This window comes from Microtus ochrogaster, chromosome 7, assembly GCF_000317375.1.
Source record: "Microtus ochrogaster isolate Prairie Vole_2 chromosome 7, MicOch1.0, whole genome shotgun sequence".
Taxonomy (NCBI): Eukaryota; Metazoa; Chordata; class Mammalia; order Rodentia; family Cricetidae; genus Microtus; species Microtus ochrogaster.
Window position 1 is genome coordinate 61,554,348 of NC_022014.1, and position 21,934 is coordinate 61,576,281.

Below are 21,934 nucleotides of genomic sequence, written 5' to 3' on the forward strand. Positions count from 1 at the left end.
TAGAAAGTCCCTTTAATCTCAGGGTGCTTTTCTACCACTGAAGCCTTTAGCTTTTACTTTGAACTGCTAAATGGTCGATACTTATCTCTTTGTAAGTTTGATTGGGGTTATTATATATTTTAAAACTTGAAGAATTGCTCTCATAGAACTTTTAGAGAGAATAAAATTAAACGCTGTTTTCATCCTCTCAGTTTGTATTCAAATTTAAAATAAGCCCCAGCTCATCTCTTGGCATTTGGCTTCTTGTTTAAAGTGAACACAGACATTTTACAGTAAATTTATATATCACATGGACTGAAAACCAGAAACGATTTCAACACTGAAAAGTTTCTTTCCACTTCTCCAGTCCTCTTATTTTCTTTGCCTCTCCTGTCAAGAATGATTCCAATTCCTGTGTGTCCCTGGGGAGGGTGTACAGCGGAAGGGATGATGTGCGGGTCTGTGTCTTCCCACTCCGGTGTGTATTCCCCTTTCTTCATTATATTTGCCGCCTCCTCTGTGTTTACATTCGGTGTGTTTTGTTTGCAGTGGTGGGGACTGAATCTTCCACCACACACTTGGCCCTTTCCTCCTTCACTCTTTTAAACAGTGCTGGAGTGAGTAATCGGGCATGTAAATCGTTTCTCATCCTTAAGTGTGTGTAGGATAAAAATCTCAGTCATCTTATGTGTAGATTCAGGGACTTTAAATTTATAATTTTGATTAATGTGGTGAAAGTTTCATCAAAATTTGTATCTTGTGTTTGATAAATGTCAATTTATATGAACACAATTTAGATTTTAAGTGGAATGTCTCAAGAAATTATTTTTTTTTTTACTGAGAAGCTTCTGAAAAGCAAAGGACACTCTCAGTAAGACAAAATGGCAGCCTACGGAATGGGAAAAGATTTCACCAACCCCACATCAGACAGAGGACTGATTTCCAACACATACAAAGAACTAAAGAAATGGGCCATCAAAGGAACAAATAATCCAGTAAAAAATTGTGGTACAGACATAAACAGAGAACTCTCAACAGGTGAATCTAAAATGGCTGAAAGACACTTAAGAAAATGCTCAACATCCTTAGTCATCAGAGAAATGCAAATCAAAACAACTCTGAAATTCCATCTTACACCTGTAAGAATGGCCAAGATCAAAAACACTGATGACAACTTATGCTGGAGAGGTTGTGGGGCAAAGGGAACACTCCTCTGTTGCTGGTGGTAGTGCAAACTGGTACAGCCATTTTGGATATCAATATGGTGATTTCTTAGGAAATTAGGAAACAACCTTGTTGAAGTACGAGTGGTGGGCTGGGTCCCTGGCACCTGGCTGCCTGCACGGCTTATGCCCCAAAATAATTACACGGAAACTGTATTCTTTTAAACACCGCCTGGCCCATTAGTTCCAGCCTCTTATTGGCTAGCTCTTACATATTAATCTAACCCATTTCTAATAATCTGTGTATCCTACAAGGTGGCTTACCAGGGAAGGTCTTAACCTGCGGCTGTGTCCGGTGAGAGAATCATGGCGACTCACTGACTCAGCTTCTTTCTCCCAGCATTCTGTTCTGTCTACTCCGCCTACCTAATTTTCTGTCCTATCAGAGACCAAGCAGTTTCTTTATTACTTAACCAATGAAACAACAGATAGAAAGATGACCCTCCTCCATCACAACCTACCTTAAGACTCAGCAATACCACTTTTGGGTGTATACCCAAAGGATGCTCAATCATACCACAAGGACATGGGCTCAACTATGTTCATAGGAGCATTATTTGTCATAGCCAGAACCTAGAAACAATCTAAATGCCCCTCGACTGAAGAATGGATAAAGAAGATGTGGTACATTTACACAATAGAGTATTACACAGAGGAAAAAAAATAGTGACATCTTGAAATTTGTGGGCAAATGAATGGATCTAGAAAACATAATATTCAGTGAGGTAACCCAGATCCAGAAAGACAAATATCATATGTACTCACTCATAAGTGGCTTTTAGACATAAAGCAAAGAAAAACCAGCCTACAATTCACAATCCCCAGAGAACCTAGACAACAAAGAGGACCCTAAGTGAGATGTACGTGGATCTAATCTACATGGGAAGTAGAAAAAGACAAGATCTCCTGAAGTAAAGGGGAGGAAGGGATGGGAGAAGAGAAATATATATAGCCCAATACAAACAATAAAAAACATTCATACATTTTTAATAAAGATAGATTTTAAAATTTTATTTTATTTGTTTGTATGATTGTGTGACAGAGTCTGTGTGTTTCTTAGACTCTGTGCATGTGTGTGTGTGTGTGTGTGTGTGTGTATGTGAGAGAGAGAGAGAGAGGAGAGAGAGGGAGAGAGAGGAGAGGAGAGAGAGAGAGAGAGAATATACTTGTCCCATGGAGTTATATAGGGGTCAGAGAAAAACTATTGGAAATTTGTTTTCTCCTTATTGGGTCCTAGAGATCTCACTCAGGTTATCAGGCTTGCCTAGCAAGCATGTGTATCTGATAAGCCATCTCACCCACCCCTAGCTGAAAAATTTCTGATTTATCTAAAGTATTTGGAATAATATATGAGATACTGCTCATCATTTGATGATCTATCTGATTTCACTACTTTTTATGTTTCTCCTACCAGACCATCCTAGATAAGATATTAGTTTTTTAATTACTTATTTATTTTTGATCTAAAGAATCTTGACTAGGTGTGGAACTCAGGAGACAAAGGCAGGCGTGTCTCTTTGAGTTCAGGTTTAGTCTGACTGGTCTACGAAGCAAATTCCTGGCCAGGCAAGGTTATTCAGTCAGTGTCTTGTCTCCGAAGGAAAAAAAGAACCACCATCACCACCACCACCAACAAACAATCAAACAAAAGCAGATCTTTAAAAGCAAAAGTATAGCAAGCAACTGTATCGTGGAAGAGTAATAGCTTCTCCTCCCATAGTTGGTGGCTGAGCCTAAGCTTTAGGATGGCAGCAGAGGAGGAATGGCAGAGTCACGCAGGTGCTATGCAGTGGGGTTTTTAGACGCCTGGGCGTCTCCAGGAAAGCGGATGGGGAGCAGGGACTAGAGTGGTAGTCTGGAGGCCGCGTTTGTAGGAAGCCAGAGTGAGTGGAGGATCCGCTCCAGTGTGTTCACTAAGTTTGCTCATTATTTAAATTAATTTATTTTTTCCAAAAACAATCTTTTCTCATTTCCTATACCATTCACAGTTCCCACTTCCTCCCCTCCTCCTGCTCCCTCCAACTTCCCCACCCCCACTCCATCTAGAAGACAACAAAGTCTAGCACATCAGACCAAGTCTCCCCTCCCCCCATCTAGGCTGAGCAAGGTATTCCTCCAAAAAGCCAGTTAAAGCAGTCTGCCCCAGCCACACAGTCAACTGTCACCCCTATTCAGAAGGCCCAGTTTGGTACTATGCTGGTTCCCCCACTGTCTGGAAGTTAGTGAGCTTCCATTAGCTCAGGTAAGCTGTCTCTGTGGGTATCTCCTCATGGTCTTCACCCCTTTGTTTGCATTATCGCTCCTTCCTCTCTTCTATGGACTTCGGGAGCTCATCCCAGTGCTTTGCGGTGGATCTCTGCATCTGCTTCCATCAATTGCTGGATGAAATTTTTGTGATAATTGAGGTGGTCATCAATTTGATTACAGGGGAAGGCCAGTTTAGGCATCCTCTCCACTATTGCTTAGGGTCTTAGCTGGGGTCATCCTTGTGGATTCCTGGGAATTTCCCTATTGAGAGGTTTCTCACTAGCCCCATAATGGCTTCCTCGATCAATCTCTTTCCTTGCTTTCCTTCTCTGTCCTCCCCCATCTCGACCCTCTCATTCCCTCATGTTCCCCTCCCCCTTCCTTTCTTCCCTCCTTCCTTTATCCACTTATTAGTGAGTACATATTGTGTTTGTCTTTCTGGGTCTGGGTTTGCTCACTCAGGATGATTACAATAGTCAACTTGGCTAAGATGAAAAACAACCATGATTGCATAGGCTGGAGAGGATGCGGAGTAAGGGGAACACTCCTCCATTGCTGGTGGGAGTGCAAACTTATACAACCACATTGGAAATCAGTATGGCATTTTCTCAGAAACCTCAAGACTCATCAGTACCACTCTTGGGCATATACTCAAAAAGTCCTGAATCATACTATAAAGGCATTTGTTCAGCTATCTTCATATCAGTATTGTTTGTAATAGCCAGAACCTGGAAACAACCTAAGATGTGGGATACGTTTTATATGTTAATAAAGAAGCTCCTTCGGTCTATAGCAGGACAGAGTATAGCCAGGCTGGAAGAGATTTATAGAGAGCATAGGCAGAGTCAGGGAGATGCTATATAGCTGAGACAGACATCGGACCCTTACCAGTAAGCCACAGCCTTATGCCGATACACAGATTGATATAAATAAGATAATTTAAGATGTGAGAGTTAATAAGAAGCCTGAGCTAATAGGCGAAACAGTGATGTAATTAATATAGTTTCTGTGTGATCATTCGGGTTCGGGGAGCCGGGAACGAACGAGCAGTCTCCACCTACAAATCTAGATGCCCCTCACCAGAAGAATGGATAAAGAAAATGTGGTACATTTACGTAATGGAGTACTACTCAGTGAAAAACAATGACATCTTGAAATTTGCACATAAATGGATGGAACTAGTTTGTTCGTTTTTTAATTCTCTGGTCCTGGCAGTGGAGGAAGTCTGTCATGTGGGAGTTTCTTGAGCAGGTATGACGAAGGTCGGACTGCCTCACCTCCTCCTGTGCTTTCGGTGCTCTAAAACGTAGACCAGGAGCAGCTCAAGCTCTCTGAGTACCATTAACTTGGTTTGCAGGACTTTCTCGTAATTGTGTGGGCGAACATCTTTCTATGTCATTTGTACCCAAAGTGTTTTTATTATTTTAATTTTATTTTTTAAAAAGTTTGTTTTTAGTTACGTGTATGTGAATCACATGCATGTGTGTTTCCTGAGGAGGCCAGAGGGGGAAGTCACATCCCTTGGAATTACAGAAGTAATTCTTGGAGTTACAGAAGATTGTGAATTGCTCTCGGGTGCTGGGAACCAAAGCAAGGTCTTCTACAAGAGCAACACTACTAAATACTACTATTTTTAATATGGGTTCTGAGGATCACACATAGCTTTGTGTATTCAAGGCACACACTTAAACTTACTGAAGTGTCTCTTCAACCATGCACCTGGTTTATATTATGTTGCCTAGTGTCCTGGCATAGCCTTGAATGAGAACATCGATGTTGAGCACACTTGTGTCCTTACTGACTTGAGTGGGAATACTCTGACCTATTAACTATTATTTTAGTCTCCTTTTCTGTAAATAGTCATTACTGTGTTAAAGCAACTATTTTTGAGCACTCTAGGGAGGTAGAAGCAGGGGATAAAAATTTTAAAGCCAATTTTGGCTGCATGATAAGTTAAAGCTAACCTTGGGTTCATGAGACCTTCTCAAAGGGAGAGGGAGAAATTAAAAAAAAATTGGGGCTGGAAAGATGGGTCAGTGGTTAAGATTACTGGTCACTTTTCCACAGGACTGATGTCCCGGAATTCACATGGTGGCGTACAATAAACCATCTGCAACTCCGTTCCAGGGCAGCTGACACCCTGTTTTGGTCTTGGAGGCAGATTGCGCACAAACATAGATGGGCAGAAGATCCATATACATAAAAATAAAACAATGAATGAAAGAAAAACTAGGTGTTCTGGTAGTACTCGCTGAGGCTGTAGGATCTGGAGTTCAGGGCCTGCCTAGGCTGCAGAGCTAAAGCAGAATAAAACAAGTTAACTTTGTTGTTTTCTTTTGTTGCTAGCATGAGTAGGTATAGAGTTGAGTCAAATCTTTATTCTTTATGTGCTACATTGGCAGGGTTATTAGTGGGTGGTCTAATTTCCAGCATTTGTATATCCCAACAACTAGCAAGGATTCGTTTCATTTCTTAGGTGACTCTTTGCATTCATGCATAAATTACTATGATATATTGTATAATTTTAAAATCGTAATAGTTTGGGTGTCATGCATATGCTAGTTTTTTTGGGGGAGGGAGTTTCAAGATAGGATTTTTCTGTGTAGCCATGGCCATGCTGGAGTTCTAGATCAGGCTGGCCTTGAACTCAGATATCCGCCTGCCCCTGCTAAGATTAAAAGTTGTGCACCATCCCAGGCTGGCAAACATGCCAGTCATAATGAGCTAGTCAGCACTATAGGATGGGTTTTTGATCCCACAGAGAATGTTGGTAAGATTGAAACAGGTGCCAATCAAACAAATCTTTAATAAAATGTCAGTATCTTTAATGTTTAAAGTATTTTTCCTTCAGTTTTCTTTATTTGTGCATCTAAGTGGGCTGAATGCATTGTAGTGAACAGATTTCTGTTATGTGTATATATGAATGTAAACACACATTCACAAACTTGTATAGATATCCACATTGTTCTGTGCATGGCAGACTAGGGATTTCCCACTGCTCTATCCCATCCTCTGTTGTAATATTTTGAAATAATGGCAAATATACAATATACATGAGTTTCTCAAAACATACTTTTTTGTCTTATGCTCTCTAACAGGTGCTCAAAAATGTGATAACTTTGCTGAGAAAAGACCTCTTCTTGGTGTTTGTAAGAGCATTGGATCTTCGGGGTAAGGATGTTCAAATTGAAGCCTTGACACCTGTAGCATTTGCGGTGACGTTTTACCCACTCTTTTTTCCTATATTTTGGTACTGAGTCAGATGAAGGCAGTGATAAAAGGTCACGGTTGTCAGCATTAGGGAAAGTGTTACTGAGTTCGTGCATTTGTAGTGTGGTATTAATACCAATGCCTCTAATGCGGAAGTTGCTATCGGGTGGTCATAAATTGATGCTGTGGCTTGTGTCTGATGCAACTTAAAGGTATTGCTTGGTTTCTCTCACTAATTCTTTATAATACCATGAAAAAGTACCATTTTCCTTCTTGATTGACACATTGAAAGAACAGATTTGCTGACCTCACATAGGGGTTGAATGATTATCATGTTCACACTAGCTTCTGTGAATGAGGGGTGCTATTTTCTGTTTTTATCTGCTTCTTCCATGTATTAAATATTAATCATACTCTTTCTGGTGAATTATAATTTCCCAGTTATCCATTGTGTTCCCTGTATTTTAACTGTCTGCATAATTCCAGTTAGGAACATGTTTAATAAGCTGCAGTGTTGTACACAATCACATGAGTCTAGCTAGGCAGCCTGGGGCAGTATAATGTTACTATGATGCTCTAGTGACCTATATTCTTTTTAGTTTGACATTCTTTCAAAGTATTTCTTTAAATAATGATTGCAGGTGGCCACTATGTCCACTTGAACTCTTCGTTGAGGAGTGATTGTTCCTGTGTTCCTTTGTTGATAGGGAAGGTGATTGATGGGTTTTAGGCAGGCAGCTGGTAGCTGCCGCCATGTGCTTTCAACCATGGTGTACACTTTAGGCATGGGACTTTGGAAAAGGAAGGTCTTTTAATGACATATATATTTAGGTCATGGAACTATATCCAACCAGAATAAAATAATTCTGTGTGTAGGTTTTGCTTGCATGCATGTGGACCGTTTGTGTGCCTGGTGCCTGAGGAGGCCAGAAGAGAGTATCAGAGCTATAGTTATAGATGGTTGTGAGCTTCCATATGGGTCCTGGGGACTTGAATCTGGGTCCTCTGGAAGAGGAGCCAGTGCTTTTAAAGAACTATAGAGTCCTCTATCTAGCCCCTAATCCCTTTTGAGACATATTTTACTTTGTAGTTTAGGCTGGTCATGAAGGCTTCATGCCATAAACTCCTGGGTGTTGGGCTTACAGACTTGAGCCATCATAATTAGCCAAATCATGTTGTCTTGATTATTACTATTAATATAGTTTGACTTCATGAAATATGTTTTAGGGTTTGCTGTAAGAACAGTACTGATAATAAATACACGTGTATCGAAAGGACATTCCTTACACTGGCTTGCACAATACAAACTGGACAGTGTGGCTGTCTCATACTGGGAAGGCTGAGAAGTCAGTAGGTAGGTATACCAGCAGTCTCAGTTTGGTGCTGAGGGCTTAAGGATTCCTGGAGAGCAAGGGTCTTGGGTCCAGGTGGAAGGCCCATCCTGTGTCAGTTAATGGTAGCTGCTACAATAGCAGAAACAGGACAGATGAGTTCACCAGGGAGGGCAAAGGCAATCACAAAACAAAGCTGCTTTCTTTCTTTGCTGGGCTGCCCCTAGAAGGTACTGCACACACCTAGGGTGGGCCTTCTATTGTCAAATAACCTGACTGAGAAAATTCTTCACAGGTGTACTTAGTGGCCTGACTTTAGTTGATTCCAGTTCCCATCAAGTTGCTAGCTACAATCAACCTTTACAAGTCAGCCCCCCCGTCAGTTTACACACAGTCACCTTTCCTTGTGTCATGCTTAATTTCCAACTGACAGCAGTAAAAATATCATAACTTTCTAACGTGATATATCTATCCCAGGTGCAATTGCAAATGTGTAATTTTCCCACACAATAGACATGGTATCATGAAGTATTGAAAGCCCAATATGGAGAAATAAATTTGGAATACTTTATCAGTGCTACTGTCGCAGTCAGTGTTACATCACATGATAAAGAGACAGAGGAAATAAAACACATCTGTTTAACATTCTTAACAAACCAGGACAAAATCGTTCTTGGAAATTACAGTCCTCATTTCCGTAACTGGTCACACGGCTGGTCCTTACATCTGACGTCCTCCACTGCCCATTCTGCATTTCCTCCAGCACCTGGGATTCACTTTGTTCATGGGCCTTTGGGCTGTGGCAAAGATGGCTGGGGAAAGAGTCTAACTGCACACTGAAAGGGCTATCCTGTCTCCTTGATGGTTGCTCCCCTTCTCTGCTAACATCTTATGATGTGAATTTACATGGGGCACAAATCCCTTTTCTCTTTTTGCCCATTGTGCCATCTGTCTGCACACCGCTACCCCAAACATTGTTCTCACCAGCTTCCATGCCTGGGTCTTCCGTGTCCCTGAATTCACTGAAACCAAGCAAAGTGTACCACCATGTGCAGCGCCCACTGTCCTCCCCTGTGACGTAAGCCTTTCAGGGCTGCCCCAGAAAGTGGATGTCAGTGCTTCCCTTGTCCTTTTGGGTGATGCCTGCATACCATTTAGGGTGATCCATAATGCAGGCTTTGGTCTTCTTCACGCTCACGAGCCATACATAGGGCACACCCCATGCTTGGAGGCAGTATGACAGGAACCAGAACCGCAGGCAGTAACTGCAGCCACCGCAGCGGAGGTGGCAGGCTGGCAACAACAAAGCTGTTCTCTCTTTCTTTGGCCTCCTTTCTGGGAAGGGGCGCCCACATTTTGGGTGGGTCTTCTCACTTCAAATAACCTGATTAATTAAATTCCTCACAGGTGCGCCCAGCGGCTTGCCTTTTAGTTGATTCCAGATCCAGTTAAGTTGAGGATCATTACATTTCTTGAAGTAGTAACTTCTTTTAGTTGTTGCTATTAAAAAGCTGGGCTTTGGGGAGTTTACTTAGTATGGAACATTATGTCAGGTCCAGAAGGATTCAAAAGCTAAAAAACCCAACCCCTTTCCCAAAGATGTAAGGATGTTATGTCAAATCCAAAGCAGAACATGTGTGTAGAACTTGGATTTCGACGTGTGGAGGAGCTGAGAAAAGGGAGAGGTGGGTGAAGGCGGTTTAGTGACGGAGGCCTCCAGAAAGGAGCATCCGAGGCCGGGCCTTCTGAGTAAGAGTCTGGGGTAGTTGCATTGCAAGTAGAGAAAAGCAGAGTAAACGGATTAGAATGACCGGAGTGTTGGAGCACAGCCATCTGCAGAGCGGGTGGAAACAGCCTTGGGGGGAAGTCAACAGAGGCATCAGAGTCTGAGCTGTGTTTAGGCTTGAGCAGCTGCCAAGCTTTGAACTACAGCGGGACCGAGAGGGATGCTTGCCTGCAGCTTCTCCCATCCCTGTGGTCAGTGAACAGGTTCTTCCGTGCGCCGTCTCCTCGGCTTGAAGTGTCAGGTGTTTCCCGACCCTCGAAACACTGCTGATGGAAGTTCCTGACTTCTGGGCCTGTGCAGTTTAAGGCTGTCACTCATGGAGGCTTCATGAATGTGTAGAAGAGGCATGCGTATAAGGGTTTAGGGCTAAGAACAACATAGGAGAACAGAAAAAGCCTGAGTGTGTAGATGCTTTGGCAAGGTGCAGTCTTGACTCATGATTCTTGAGCAAACCCTCCTTTGGCTCTTTAGTTAGTTACATGTGAGGCAATTTCCTGAAAGCCAAGCCTTAATATAAAGCAAGAGTAACATCCCTGAGTGTTTCAAGTTGTTAAATCTTGCAAAGGCTTCAAAGTAAGTTAATCTAAATTTATTCTAAAAATTAAATGAAATGCATTAAACATTTAAAAGTAGCAGTCACTCAACATATCTCAAAAAGAAGTTATAAATTATAAAATAAACTCAGGAGAGTAACCCAGCACCATATTCAAAGTAGCTCAGAAAAGCAGAGAGGCTTGATAGCTTACAAGGGAGCTGAAAGTGATGTAGACTCCAGGGACCATGGGGACCATACTGTAATGAATTCAGAATTGTAAAGCTTTGGCTTTACAGATGTTTATAGGCACATAAGTGTGAGTGCGTGCGTGCGTGCGTGTGTGTGTGTGTGTGTGTGTGTGTGTGTGTTTGTGTGTGCTATTCAGTTCCAATGAAGCTTTGTCTTTCTAATTTTAATAATTTGTTTTTATTTTATATTCATTGGCATTTTCCCAGCACGTATGCCTGTGTGAGGGTTTTGAATCTCCTGGAACTGGAGTTACAGGCAGGCAGGAGTTTCCATATGGGTCCTGGGATTTCAACCTGGTTATTCTGGAAGAGCAGCCACTGATCCTCACCACTAAACCACCTCTCCAACTCCTTCCTTTCTAATTTGAAAAGTATTTTCCTTTTCTTATGAACCCTGACAACTCTGTGAATAAAGGATTTGTTTTTATAAAATATTTATGAAAGAATCACTTTGTCATAAGATCATATCATAGAGGAAGAGTTGTGGATTATTTTTCATGATAATTTACTGAGTAGTGAATTGATGATAAACAACTTATTTCTCAGAAGCCTTCAGAGAAATAGAATCAGTAATGTAAGCCTTTTGAATTGAGGAGTTTTGCACATTAAACTTGAGTGTTGTTATCTTGAAAGGCGGCAGGGCACACACTTGCTGGGGTGTATCCCTGTGTGGGTCCCTATAGGGTGTGATGGCTGTCTCCCTTCGGAGGTATTGGGTTCCCTGTAATTTGAGGAACAAGTGGTTGGAGAAGCTGCCTCTTGTCCATGCTGGGAACTGAACTCAGGTCCTCGGAAGAACACCAAGTACTTTGATGAATGGCTGAAGATCTGTAGCTCATGTTGGCCTTGAATTCAGGTTGACCCTACTGTTTTAGCCTCCTGAGCTCCTTAATAAAGGTCATGTTAATTGGAAGTTGGAGGAGATTGCTTGGGATAACAGGAATGTGGCTTTTCTTTTTTTGCCATGAAATGCCCTTTACAAACAATTCCTGCCACTTTTAATGCCTGAATTGTGTTTATGAGGTCTGATGGAATCACAGATTAGATTGTATTACTTCTGCGGTCAACAAAACAAGACATTCCCACCAGTTTTTACAGCTTATAGATAAGAGCTGTTGTGCAGGGGCTCCAGACCTTCCACTTGCCTTTTCCTGCAGTCATTCAGGCCTCTTGTGGGCACTCTAGCTTTTCTCTCACCTCTTTCCCCTTGGTTTACATAGTTTTTGGTGTAGCATAGATGCCAACCCCTAGCATGGAGGTCCTCAGTGGGACTGAGACCCCTGGATTCTACAGGGTCACAGAGCTAGGGATTTAGCTCGGTTCAAGACTCTGCATTCTGCCCTTGGTATTGGTGAGGAGGTGTGCGTCTGGATAAGAGGAGGAGACGAGGTCACAACGTGACAGAACAAGAGTCCTTCCAAAGCAAACCTCAAGGAAACCAGGCTTTGTTATAACCGAAACAGTATTTAATGTTTGGAAGTTTATTTAGGACTTGTAGCTATGCTGTGGAATGTTTGTCTATTGTGTGCAAAGCCCTAGATTTGATCCCTGGCACCTCAAACAGCAACAAACAAGACTTCTATAGTAGTAAATTAATAAATAATCAAATAATTCTTTCTTATTTTAGATTAAAGATGATTAAATGGTAAAGTCTTTGCCAATATTAAACAGTGTCTTGCATAGTAAATGTGAAACACTTCTAGGGTTGTGTGACCTTTGACCCTCAAGTCATCTTACAAGAGGTGTGACTCTTAATGTAACAATGGATGTCAGGAGATCTTGAGAAAATAAAGTGACATGGTTATTTCTTTTTCTCATGTGGGTACGATTGTCTTTCTACATCTTATATTAAACAAGAGACGTTAGCATAAATGTATATGTACAGCATCAATCATGACCACAGTTCCCTTAATCGTCCAGCGTAAGGCAGAGAGCCAGGACCCAATACACTTGACTTATTGTTAATGTAGTTCTACAACACCCAGTGGGCAGTCTGATGTATGAATGATGTGTAAACTTATAGTGCATCGTTATGCCACATTGCAGCTAAATTAATGCATTTATTTATTTAAAATTTAAATTATATGCACACCTAAGTAGTTTGCTCAAATGTCCTACCAAAATACTAAAATACTAAACTCAGTCATTTTCTCAGTGAAGGAGAACTGTTGAGAGAGGTTTCTGTTTTGGCCAGTCCTGCAGCCTACATTAACTATAAACTGGTTGTCCTGTTAGCTCAGGCTTCTTATGAATTAACGTAACTCTTGTCTTTGTTAGCTACATGGCTTGTTAACTTTTATCAGTGAGGCATTCTCATCTTGCTTCCTCTGAGTCTGGGTGATGACTGCAGACTGAGCCTTTCCTCTTTCCAGAATTCTGTTACCATGCCTGCCTTTAAGAATAGTTTATATTTCTCTTTGATTTATATTTAGCATAAAAAGTCACTTTTGGAGTGTAGATAATATATTTTTCTTTTTGAGAAAATATGAGTTGGAATACAGTTAAGTTAAAATTCTCATGGCAAGTGATTTGATTTTCTATTTAATGTCTCTTCATTTGGAGACATTTTTAGGGAAAGGATTCTTGTCTCTATGTCTATATGTAATTATGTCATCCTGTTGTATTTCAGTGTTTCTTTTCCTCTTTCCCTCGCTTCACCACCCATTTGTGGTTCAGTTTTTTATTTTGTGGTATCTTCTCCTTCTCTTCCTTCTTTAAAGACAGGGTCTCATACTTATGCTTTCTTGTCCTGGAACTTGCAAGGTAGCTTAGACTGGCCTTGAATTTAGATATTCTCCTGCCTGTGCCTCCTGAACCTAGGGATCAAAGGTGTGTCCCTGTAAATAATGAATCTATCAGTTAAAAAGCTGATTAATTATTGGTGTTTGTATGTGCGTCTATTTGGTGAATGCCACAGTGCATGTATGCGGGTCAGATGGCACCTCTTGGGATTTGTTAGCACCTTTTCCTCCCTTTAGAACATGGTCTTTGTTGTCCCTTCCGTCTGTTGCGTCCTGTGTGGTTGCTGGTCAGCCAGCTTCCTGACAATCGTGTCTACCTGTCTCACTCCACTGGCATTACTGATTTGAGCCACTACTTACCTCTTTATTTAGTTTGTGAAGTAGGTTCTCGGGATTGAACTCAGATTTGAGTAGACGCCTTTGGAATGGCACAGCAAATGCTGACCTTCAGCAGGGGTCTTGTTTTCATTTCCTCTTCTTTCCTCTTCTACCGTTTTCTTCATCTACAGGTTTAATCTAAATTTGGTCCTTTATAACCCTTATTCTCTTGAGCTATGAGGCTGGATCTATAGGACTAATAGAAACAATGGTGTCTTTTTTCTTTTTCTTTTTTCTTTTTTTTGGTTTTTTGAGACAGGGTTTCACTGTGGCTTTGGAGCCTGTCCTGGAACTAGCTCTGTAGACCAGGCTGGTCTCGAACTCACAGAGATCCTCCTGCCTCTGCCTCCCAAGTGCTGGGATTAAAGGCGTGCGCCACCATCGCCCGGCAACAATGGTGTCTTTATAGGAAAGATGTAGACATGAATTTGTAGATGAAGAACCAGTGTATTAGATAGTTTCTTGGTCTCAGGATCCTCCATAGGAAAGTGGTACTGATCCAGGAATACCATGATGGTTTCCTGTGAAGATTAAATGGGGCAATGTTTTCAGGTTTTCACTACAGTCTGGTACGTATTAGGTGCAGCCTGTACTAATTGATTTGAATTGGGGAGATAGGAAGAGCAGACAGTGAACACTAGCAGAAAATCTCTGCCTGTGTATTGATGTAGTTATCTGATTTTGGGATTGGGATAAAAGCTTGTACTTTTTTTGGGAGCGCGGCTTGCTTACCCTCTCTTCTGCTTGTGCTCTAGCTTTGCCAGTCCTCAGGGACTAAGCTAGACTGCACTTAGGGGTCTTTCCTTCCTCCAAAAAAGTGTAATTTGTTTATATTCCCTACAGAAGCTGGTGTATAATGCCATATATATATATATGTATATATACACACATCTATCTATATATATATCTTCATTGAGGCATAATTGAAACATGATTAACTGCACATACATAATGTGTGCAGTTTGATACATTTTGACATCTGTATATATCCGTGAAACCATCACTCCAGGCAAGATAATGAGCATAGCCATCCCCCAATAGCATTCTGATGCCCGGCTGTAATGTATCCTTGCACGTCCCTTGGTAGAAGAGGCTCACTTTGAGGTAGTAAGGCTCAGAATAGCACTGGAGCCTTGACTTAGTAATAAACTTTGCTGTTGTCTAGTTTCAGGTGACTTCAGTGAGTGGTTAAAAATATAAAAGTTAGCATCCTGAGCTCCATGTTCCCTTCCGCTCCATGACCTGAAGGCCTTTTAAAAGCAAAGCTTCCCTTTTAGATGCAGTTCATAAAACTACTAAAGGGCTTGCAGTTCCACTGTGTAATCATTTCAAAACAACAGCTTTTTCAGCCACCAAAAAGGATGCAGTCTTGACATTTAAATAGAAAACAGATTGAGTTTTTGGCTGATATTGCAATGCTGGTTTAAATGTTGGTTCAGTCAACTTCAGGCTTAGATTACAAGATTTGCAAATTAAAGGAAACCAAAAGGGAAGGAACATCTGCATAGATTCTGACTTTGTGGAATTCCACCCAGGCTCGCTTACTCTCAGAACAGAGAGAGCATGTGTGCAGCGAATCACCACGCAGAGATCACTGCTGTGCTGCAATTATCTTAAAGTTGCAGTAGGCAGAGACCTGCAGTTAGCGTGACGATCATGAGATTTTCACAGGGCTGTTTTTTAAAGCCATATTCTAGGAAGATTAGGGGTGTGTGTGTGCGTGCATGTATGTGTGTGTTGAGGTAAAGTCGCTCTATGGTGTCCTGCTTGTCTTGAACTCCCGGACTCTAGTTTTCCCTTGCTTCAACCTCTTGAATAGCTGGAACAACAGGAGCACCCGCAGCATCACTCCCAGCAAGATCTTGTGTCGATATAGTGAATGGTATTTAACCAGAATAAAAGCTTTCCAAATGTCACTAATTGTGTTACTTGATGATTTTATTGTATTAGAGAACTAGGGTTTTGAGGAAGGTAATTTGCTTTAACTAAGGTTGAAATCTGTTATAATCAAAGACTATATTGATGTAATTTACTGAGTAAATTATAACACAGACACAGTAAAATTTAAGGAATCTTTGTCTGCTACTGGGTTAATCATACATTATGTATATGATTTTAAGATGTTTGTTATAGGTCACCTACCATGCCATTTAGATAGCAGTCTCAAAGAGCTGCCTGATTCAAACGTTCCCCACGTTTATTCTAAGGGGTTTTTGATGTTGTTTCATGGCACTGTGGGTACTCCATCATCTCTTCCTCCACTAGTAAAGCAAGGCATTGTTTCCAAATGGGAAGAAGCAAAGGCTGTCCCCACAGTCGCTTGGCAGTTTCTTTTGATAGTTCTGTGGTAGGGTAGGTGGAGGCATGTGGCTTCTATAACGGATAGCATCAAGGGTGTTGATAGACATTCTATAAAGTGCAGATCAGCTTTTGACAACAGAGAACTCTAAGTGTCATTAGAGTTAAAGTGGAGACACCCTCATTTTTGCAGGCAACAAGCTTTGTAGGAATAAAAACTAATAGTGGCATGAGCCACTCTTCCTAGCTCTCAGGTACCATCTGGTGACTCTGAGTACCACATGCCAAGCAAGTGTAAATGTCCTACCAATAAGCTGCATCTGCAGCATGTGCGTGAATGCATGCGCGCGCGTGCGCGCACACACACACACTCTTCATTTCTGTTTGTTGTGCTGTGCTCTGCTGATGAGTGTGGGCTTCTCATAGACGGGACATGTGTGTCCTTACCTCTCTTCCAGGAGGTTGCCCATGCAATACCATTTTCCCGTTTGTAGTCACGTAGAGTCATCAGACCTTTGCTCGCTCCCCGATTTCCAGCTGCTGAACAATGTCAATTAGTGTCTCTTTCAGTTTGAGAAATGTCAGCTGAACTGTAATAGCACAAAACAAGATTTTCTGTCAGAAGCCTGGTTGGAACAGATCCTAGAGGGCGGCAGAAGTCCTTGATGTTGTCTAGCTCATGCATGGGGGAAAAAGGTCAGAGAGGAAGGCCCTGAATAGTCATTTTGTTGGAAGGGTAGAGTCGTCTGGTGTGAAGTGGAGGAGGAATGTTTAACAGTGCCTCAGAGCTGTGTTCTGCCTTGAGTGCAGTCGGGAACCCACCGTGTGCCCCCTTTATGCCTGCTAGTTACCTCAAGTACTTGGCCTTTTTAAAAAGATTTCGTTTGTATTTTGTGTTTATTTTCTTGGAAAACAGTAATAACAGCCGTAATTCCATTCGAGGTATTGTTTTGTGTTCATAAAAAGGCTATTATTTTACACACACACACACACACACACACACACACACACACACACACACACACATTGTATTCAAAGGTTATCACTGTTACTATATCATTAAGGCAAATTTTAGATTTCTTTAAATTCATTGTTTCAAAAGGCATGAGATTAAGTTTTTGTCACTAATTTTTATACTGTCACAAAAAATATGCCAGCGAGCGCTTCTGACTTAGATTGTATTAACACTTGTTTTCCAAACACCAAGTACAGTGGGGGTTGAAGCACTGAGCTGTACTGTTAGGGCATCCTAATGCGGGCTGGGAGGAGGCCCTCGTGGGGAGTGGACACTGAGTCTGAATAGGGGCTGGGATTGTCCTGCAGGTTCTTACAGTCACTTGACTGTAACAGCTCATATTTCTCCCTGTGAAAAATATGAAACACTGTAACAAGCTGATGGTTTGAAATATCCTTTCTTCTTTGACTGTAAAATCAAATTACTTCTGAATCTTTTTCATGAGAATTTGGAAGGACACTTTCTGAACAGATTGTCTACTTTGTTTCTTTCTTTGATAAGCGAATAGTAAAAGTGGTTAGTCAGGACCAGAGAACGGGATGAACAGCTGCAACACAGGTCTGTGATTCACTTGTCAAACAGCAATTTTGGAAAAATGATAAGACACCCATCTACCATGAAAGATAAAACTGCCGCGATTGCAGCCATTTTAAATTATTAAATTCTGTAAACGCCATAAAGTTAATTAGAAGAGGAAAAAACTATACAAAGATAAATGTGTTTTCAATATGATCTGTAGGGAGGGGTACAGTGACTAGAGAGGAAATTTATTTCTGGCAGGACTCTAGCCATGGAACTGTGGCTGAACTTTTTACCCTAATTACCTCCTGCTAATGCCTGCAGCGGTCTGGAATCAAAGTGGCGCTTCAGGCCCTGGAAATTCTCTGATGTGGCGAACGTTTGTTGTGTGAGGAGGGTTTCTTAAGAAAAAGCAGAATATTGTGACAGAATTAAAAAAAAATTTCTCAGTTACCACCCACCTCACTTGTTGCCTACAAAAATAGAGTAATTGTTTGCATCTGTGTCTTCCTTTCCCCAAAGAAATAACTGTTATAAATCAGTGTGACAGAGAGCCAGGCTGAGGCTTACCCGAGGTAGGATTTTTATTTTTTAATTTTTTTTCTTATCAAAGTTTCTCTTTTAATTTAAAGTTTAGGTTCAAATATATGAAAAAGCTGTGTGTGTGTGTGTGTGTGTGTGTTAATAAGAAAGAGTCTGTCACCTTTAGAAGGAGAGATTGGTCTTTACCTAGTGATTTCTGAGGACACTGTTAGTGTCAGACTGATAACAGTTCAGTTGCTGAATCCTCCATTTTCATCCTCTGGTGACAGAGATGGAGCCGAGGAGTTGCTTCTGAGGGTCTTTCCCGAGTTGGAGGGCGCTCGTTAGTCTTGCGGAGGATTTCTGGCCTCCTGCCTACTGTGTGGAAAAACCATCTCCTCACTGAGAGCCTCTCTGTGCTGTGAGCCACACGCATGGTCCTCTCCTGGGTTTTGTGAGGCGTCTACCCTGGTGTCTGGGCGTCTCTGTGGGGTGGGATCTGCAGCTGAGCCCTCAGCAATCTTCCTGAAGGAAGACCAAAGGCACCGTGCCTTGTTTATGCCCAGCCGTCCGCTCACGGTGTTGGAGACTTGCTTTGGCAGCCGTCTTTCTTTAGGCGTCCTGAAAGGATAGCTTTCGTTTTTATAGCTGGGATACTGTGAATTTTGTTCAGTCCTGGTCAATAAAGTGCGTTTTTACTCCTTATAACAGAATACCAGATTTCTTTAAGGCCGTGCTGAGATCACACCCTTCTGTGATTGGGCTCTGGTCACTAATTGCTCCAGCGTCCCAGCGCTGTTTTGCCCTGTGTATCCTCACACATTTGTGTCCCGCCTGTGGCCACACATCTGCATTGTTTTATTTGTGAACGAGGGCTATTTTTTTGAACTGCCAAGTTTCTCATCACGTTACAAATAATTACTGTTTTTTTCCATACCTACGCTAATAAAAACATGTCTTTGGTCCCAAGACAATGATATGTGTTCGCCTCTAATGAATTACTTCAGAAACAGCTGCTCGTATGAAAGGCGGTACACAGTTCACGTTCCGCGACGCTTGTCTTCCTGCCTTGTTCACTTGTACCTGTCCCTGCCAGGGAGATCACAGTCTTCACGTCTCTCTGTCCTGTGAAAACATCACAACTGCTCTCTAATTTCTATAAAAAATTTTAAATAATTATAAAATTACTTCTTTTAGACAATAATACTACACAGCCCTGGTTGTTTTGGAACTCACTGTGTAGACCATGCTTGCTCATAGAGATCTGCCAGCTTCTGCCTGGGGTGCTGGGGTTAAATTAGAAAACTGAAAGATATAACGAGTTCCTTTTTATCCTTCATCAGAGTTCCCCAATTATGTGAGTGGGGTATTCCTCAACAGCAAACAGATAATGTTTGTGTATTCAGAACTGTTCAAGTTCCAAAAACATTTAAAGCAGTGTTATCATGGCATTGTGGCATAGACGTTAAGAATAACCTCAGTCTTCAGAAGGCCAAGGTTGGAGAATTAGGGGATTCACGCCCAATGGGTGACTCCGGGAAGAAGAATAAGCCGGTCAGTCCACCCGGCCCGCGCGCTGCTGCTCTACTGATAGTAAGAGGTCTTGAATCACGTCTAAAACAGAAGAAAGACATCAGTGGGCGAGACACAGTCGGGTCCTGGCCCATATATTTGCTTAAACAGTTAAGAGTTTTCCTATTTTTATGAACGTTTTGCCTGCATGTATGTCTGTGCACCACTTGTGTCCCTGGTGCTTGAGGGGACCCGAAGAAGGTGTTGGATCCCCTGCACGGAGTACAGATGCCTATAAGCCACCATGTGGGTGATGGGAATAGAAACTGGGTCTGCCCCAAGCTGTGTGTTAATTTCATTTATATTCAAGTGTCACATACATCAATAGATTCTGGCTTTTGCAGTGACATGGACTAAGAAATGCATGCTGATTGTTCTGTAATGGGTTATATTTGTGGTCTCTGAGCTTGCTTTGCAGATTTGGTATAATTAATGGCTTTTATTAGTTGAGCCAGACATGAATATTCTCATTTCAGCTTTACCATGTTTTTCATTTAACTATGGAAATACAAGTCTGTCGATTAACGGAATGATGTCTCATTTTTATTTAAAATAATAGTGAAGCTCTTACAAATCTTCTTGCTTTTAGGGAAATAATTCTGAGCAAGATTCTGTGTGTATGTGTACAAAATTTCTTTCATTATAATCAATTTATATATATTGTTATATGAATATATAGATGTGTATATATGACATACATATATCCATTAGTTTTCAGTGTTTCTTTATAATACCATAACTCCAGGTTTGTCCACTGGTATCCTCCTACCTGGTTGTGGTACACACCTGTGATTTCAGCACTCAGAAGGGAACTTCATAGTGAGATCCTCGGCTCCTAAACCTTAAGCTGAGAGGCAGTCATGTCTTAGTGCAGTGGTTCTCAACCTGTGGGTTGTAATTCTTTTAGGGGTCACATATCACACATCATCAATATCAGATATTTATATTATGATTCATACAGTTATGAATAAGCAATAAAATAATTTTATGAGTTGGGTCACCATGACGCGAGGAATTGTATTGGGGATGTTGAGAAGCACAGTAGACAAGTGCTGCCTGCTGGGCTTACGTGCCTGGCTCTAGAATGCATTTCTTAGCTGTGAAGATGTGTTGAGGTGTGTAGAAGAGGGCTTGGTCTTCCCGCCGCCTGGCTAGCTTAGACCCAAAATAATCACACAGAAACTGTATTAATTAAATCACTGCTTGATCCATTAGCTCTAGCTTCTCATCAGCTAACTCTTACATCTTAATTTAACCCATTTCTGTTAATTTGTATATCACCACATGGCAGTGGCTTAAAGGCAAAGTTTCAGCATGTGTGACTCTGGCCGGTGCTCCATAGTGTCTCTCCGATTCTGCCTCCCCCTCTCCCCCAGCATTTGTTCTGTCTTCCCCTGCCTTACTCCAGGTCCAGAGCAGTTTCTTTATTCGTGCACACAGAGGGGACTCCCACATCAGAGGTGGGTTCTCACAGTCCATATGTGGGCTCTAGGGATCGAACCTAGGCAGTCAGTCTTTATGGCAAATACCTTCACAGACTGAGACATTTTAGTAGCTCTTACCACATCTTTCTAGGTAGCCTAGGCTACTCCAAACTTGTCATGATTCTTCTGTTTCTAAGTGTTGAGATTTCATATCCAGATTACTTTTATTTTATTATATGTATTACTATTTTGCCCACGTGTATGCCTCACACCAGAGAGGCCAGAAGAGAGTACTGGCTCTCTGGAACTGGATTTACAGATGGTCTGTACCTCCAGGTGGTTGCTGGGAATTGAACTCTCACCCCATATGTGCTCTTAGTGGCTAAGCCATATCCATTGTTTTCTCTATCCTATGTATCCCTGCTATTGGTTTTCCACATTCTGTTGTCCACCAGAATTAACTAATAAAATAAGAAAATGGAATAGAATTTTCTGTGTTTTTCTAACTTTTTAAAAAGTATATGTGGAAAAAATAAAAAAATCAGCAAGTCTATGTGCTGCTGAAGTGAGCATTATAATAGAACTTTCTTATTGATACATTGTTTTGGTTCATTTTATTTAGGAAGAAGCCTCAATTTAATTTTCTTGATCAGTTTTGCCTGTGGGCATGTCTGTAGGACAGTTTGCTAATTAATAATCTGATTACTAGTATAAATTTACTTTGTTTAATGAAGGAATTTAGTATGTGAGATTTTCGTATCCCACATTTAAATTACAATGATGGGGGAAGGTCATTGGTTGATTAAATAAAGAAGCTGCTTGACCTGATAGGTTAGAACATAGGTGGGAGGAGCAGACGCTGGGAGGAAGAGGAAGTGAGCTCAGAGACTCGACAGCTCTCCTCTC

General features: G+C 41.5%; 1 protein-coding gene across 3 annotated transcripts in view; it reads left to right on the forward strand.

Annotated features, from left to right (window-relative positions):
* The window catches only part of Bcas3 (BCAS3, microtubule associated cell migration factor), a 498,657-nt gene that overhangs the window by 59,869 nt on the left and 416,854 nt on the right, over positions 1-21,934 (forward strand). For all 3 annotated transcript variants that reach the window (XM_026780237.1, XM_005350452.3, XM_005350453.3), the window contains exon 7: positions 6,548-6,620. In XM_026780237.1, coding sequence (XP_026636038.1) covers positions 6,548-6,620 — 73 coding nt within the window. The remainder of the gene's footprint in view (positions 1-6,547; positions 6,621-21,934) is intronic.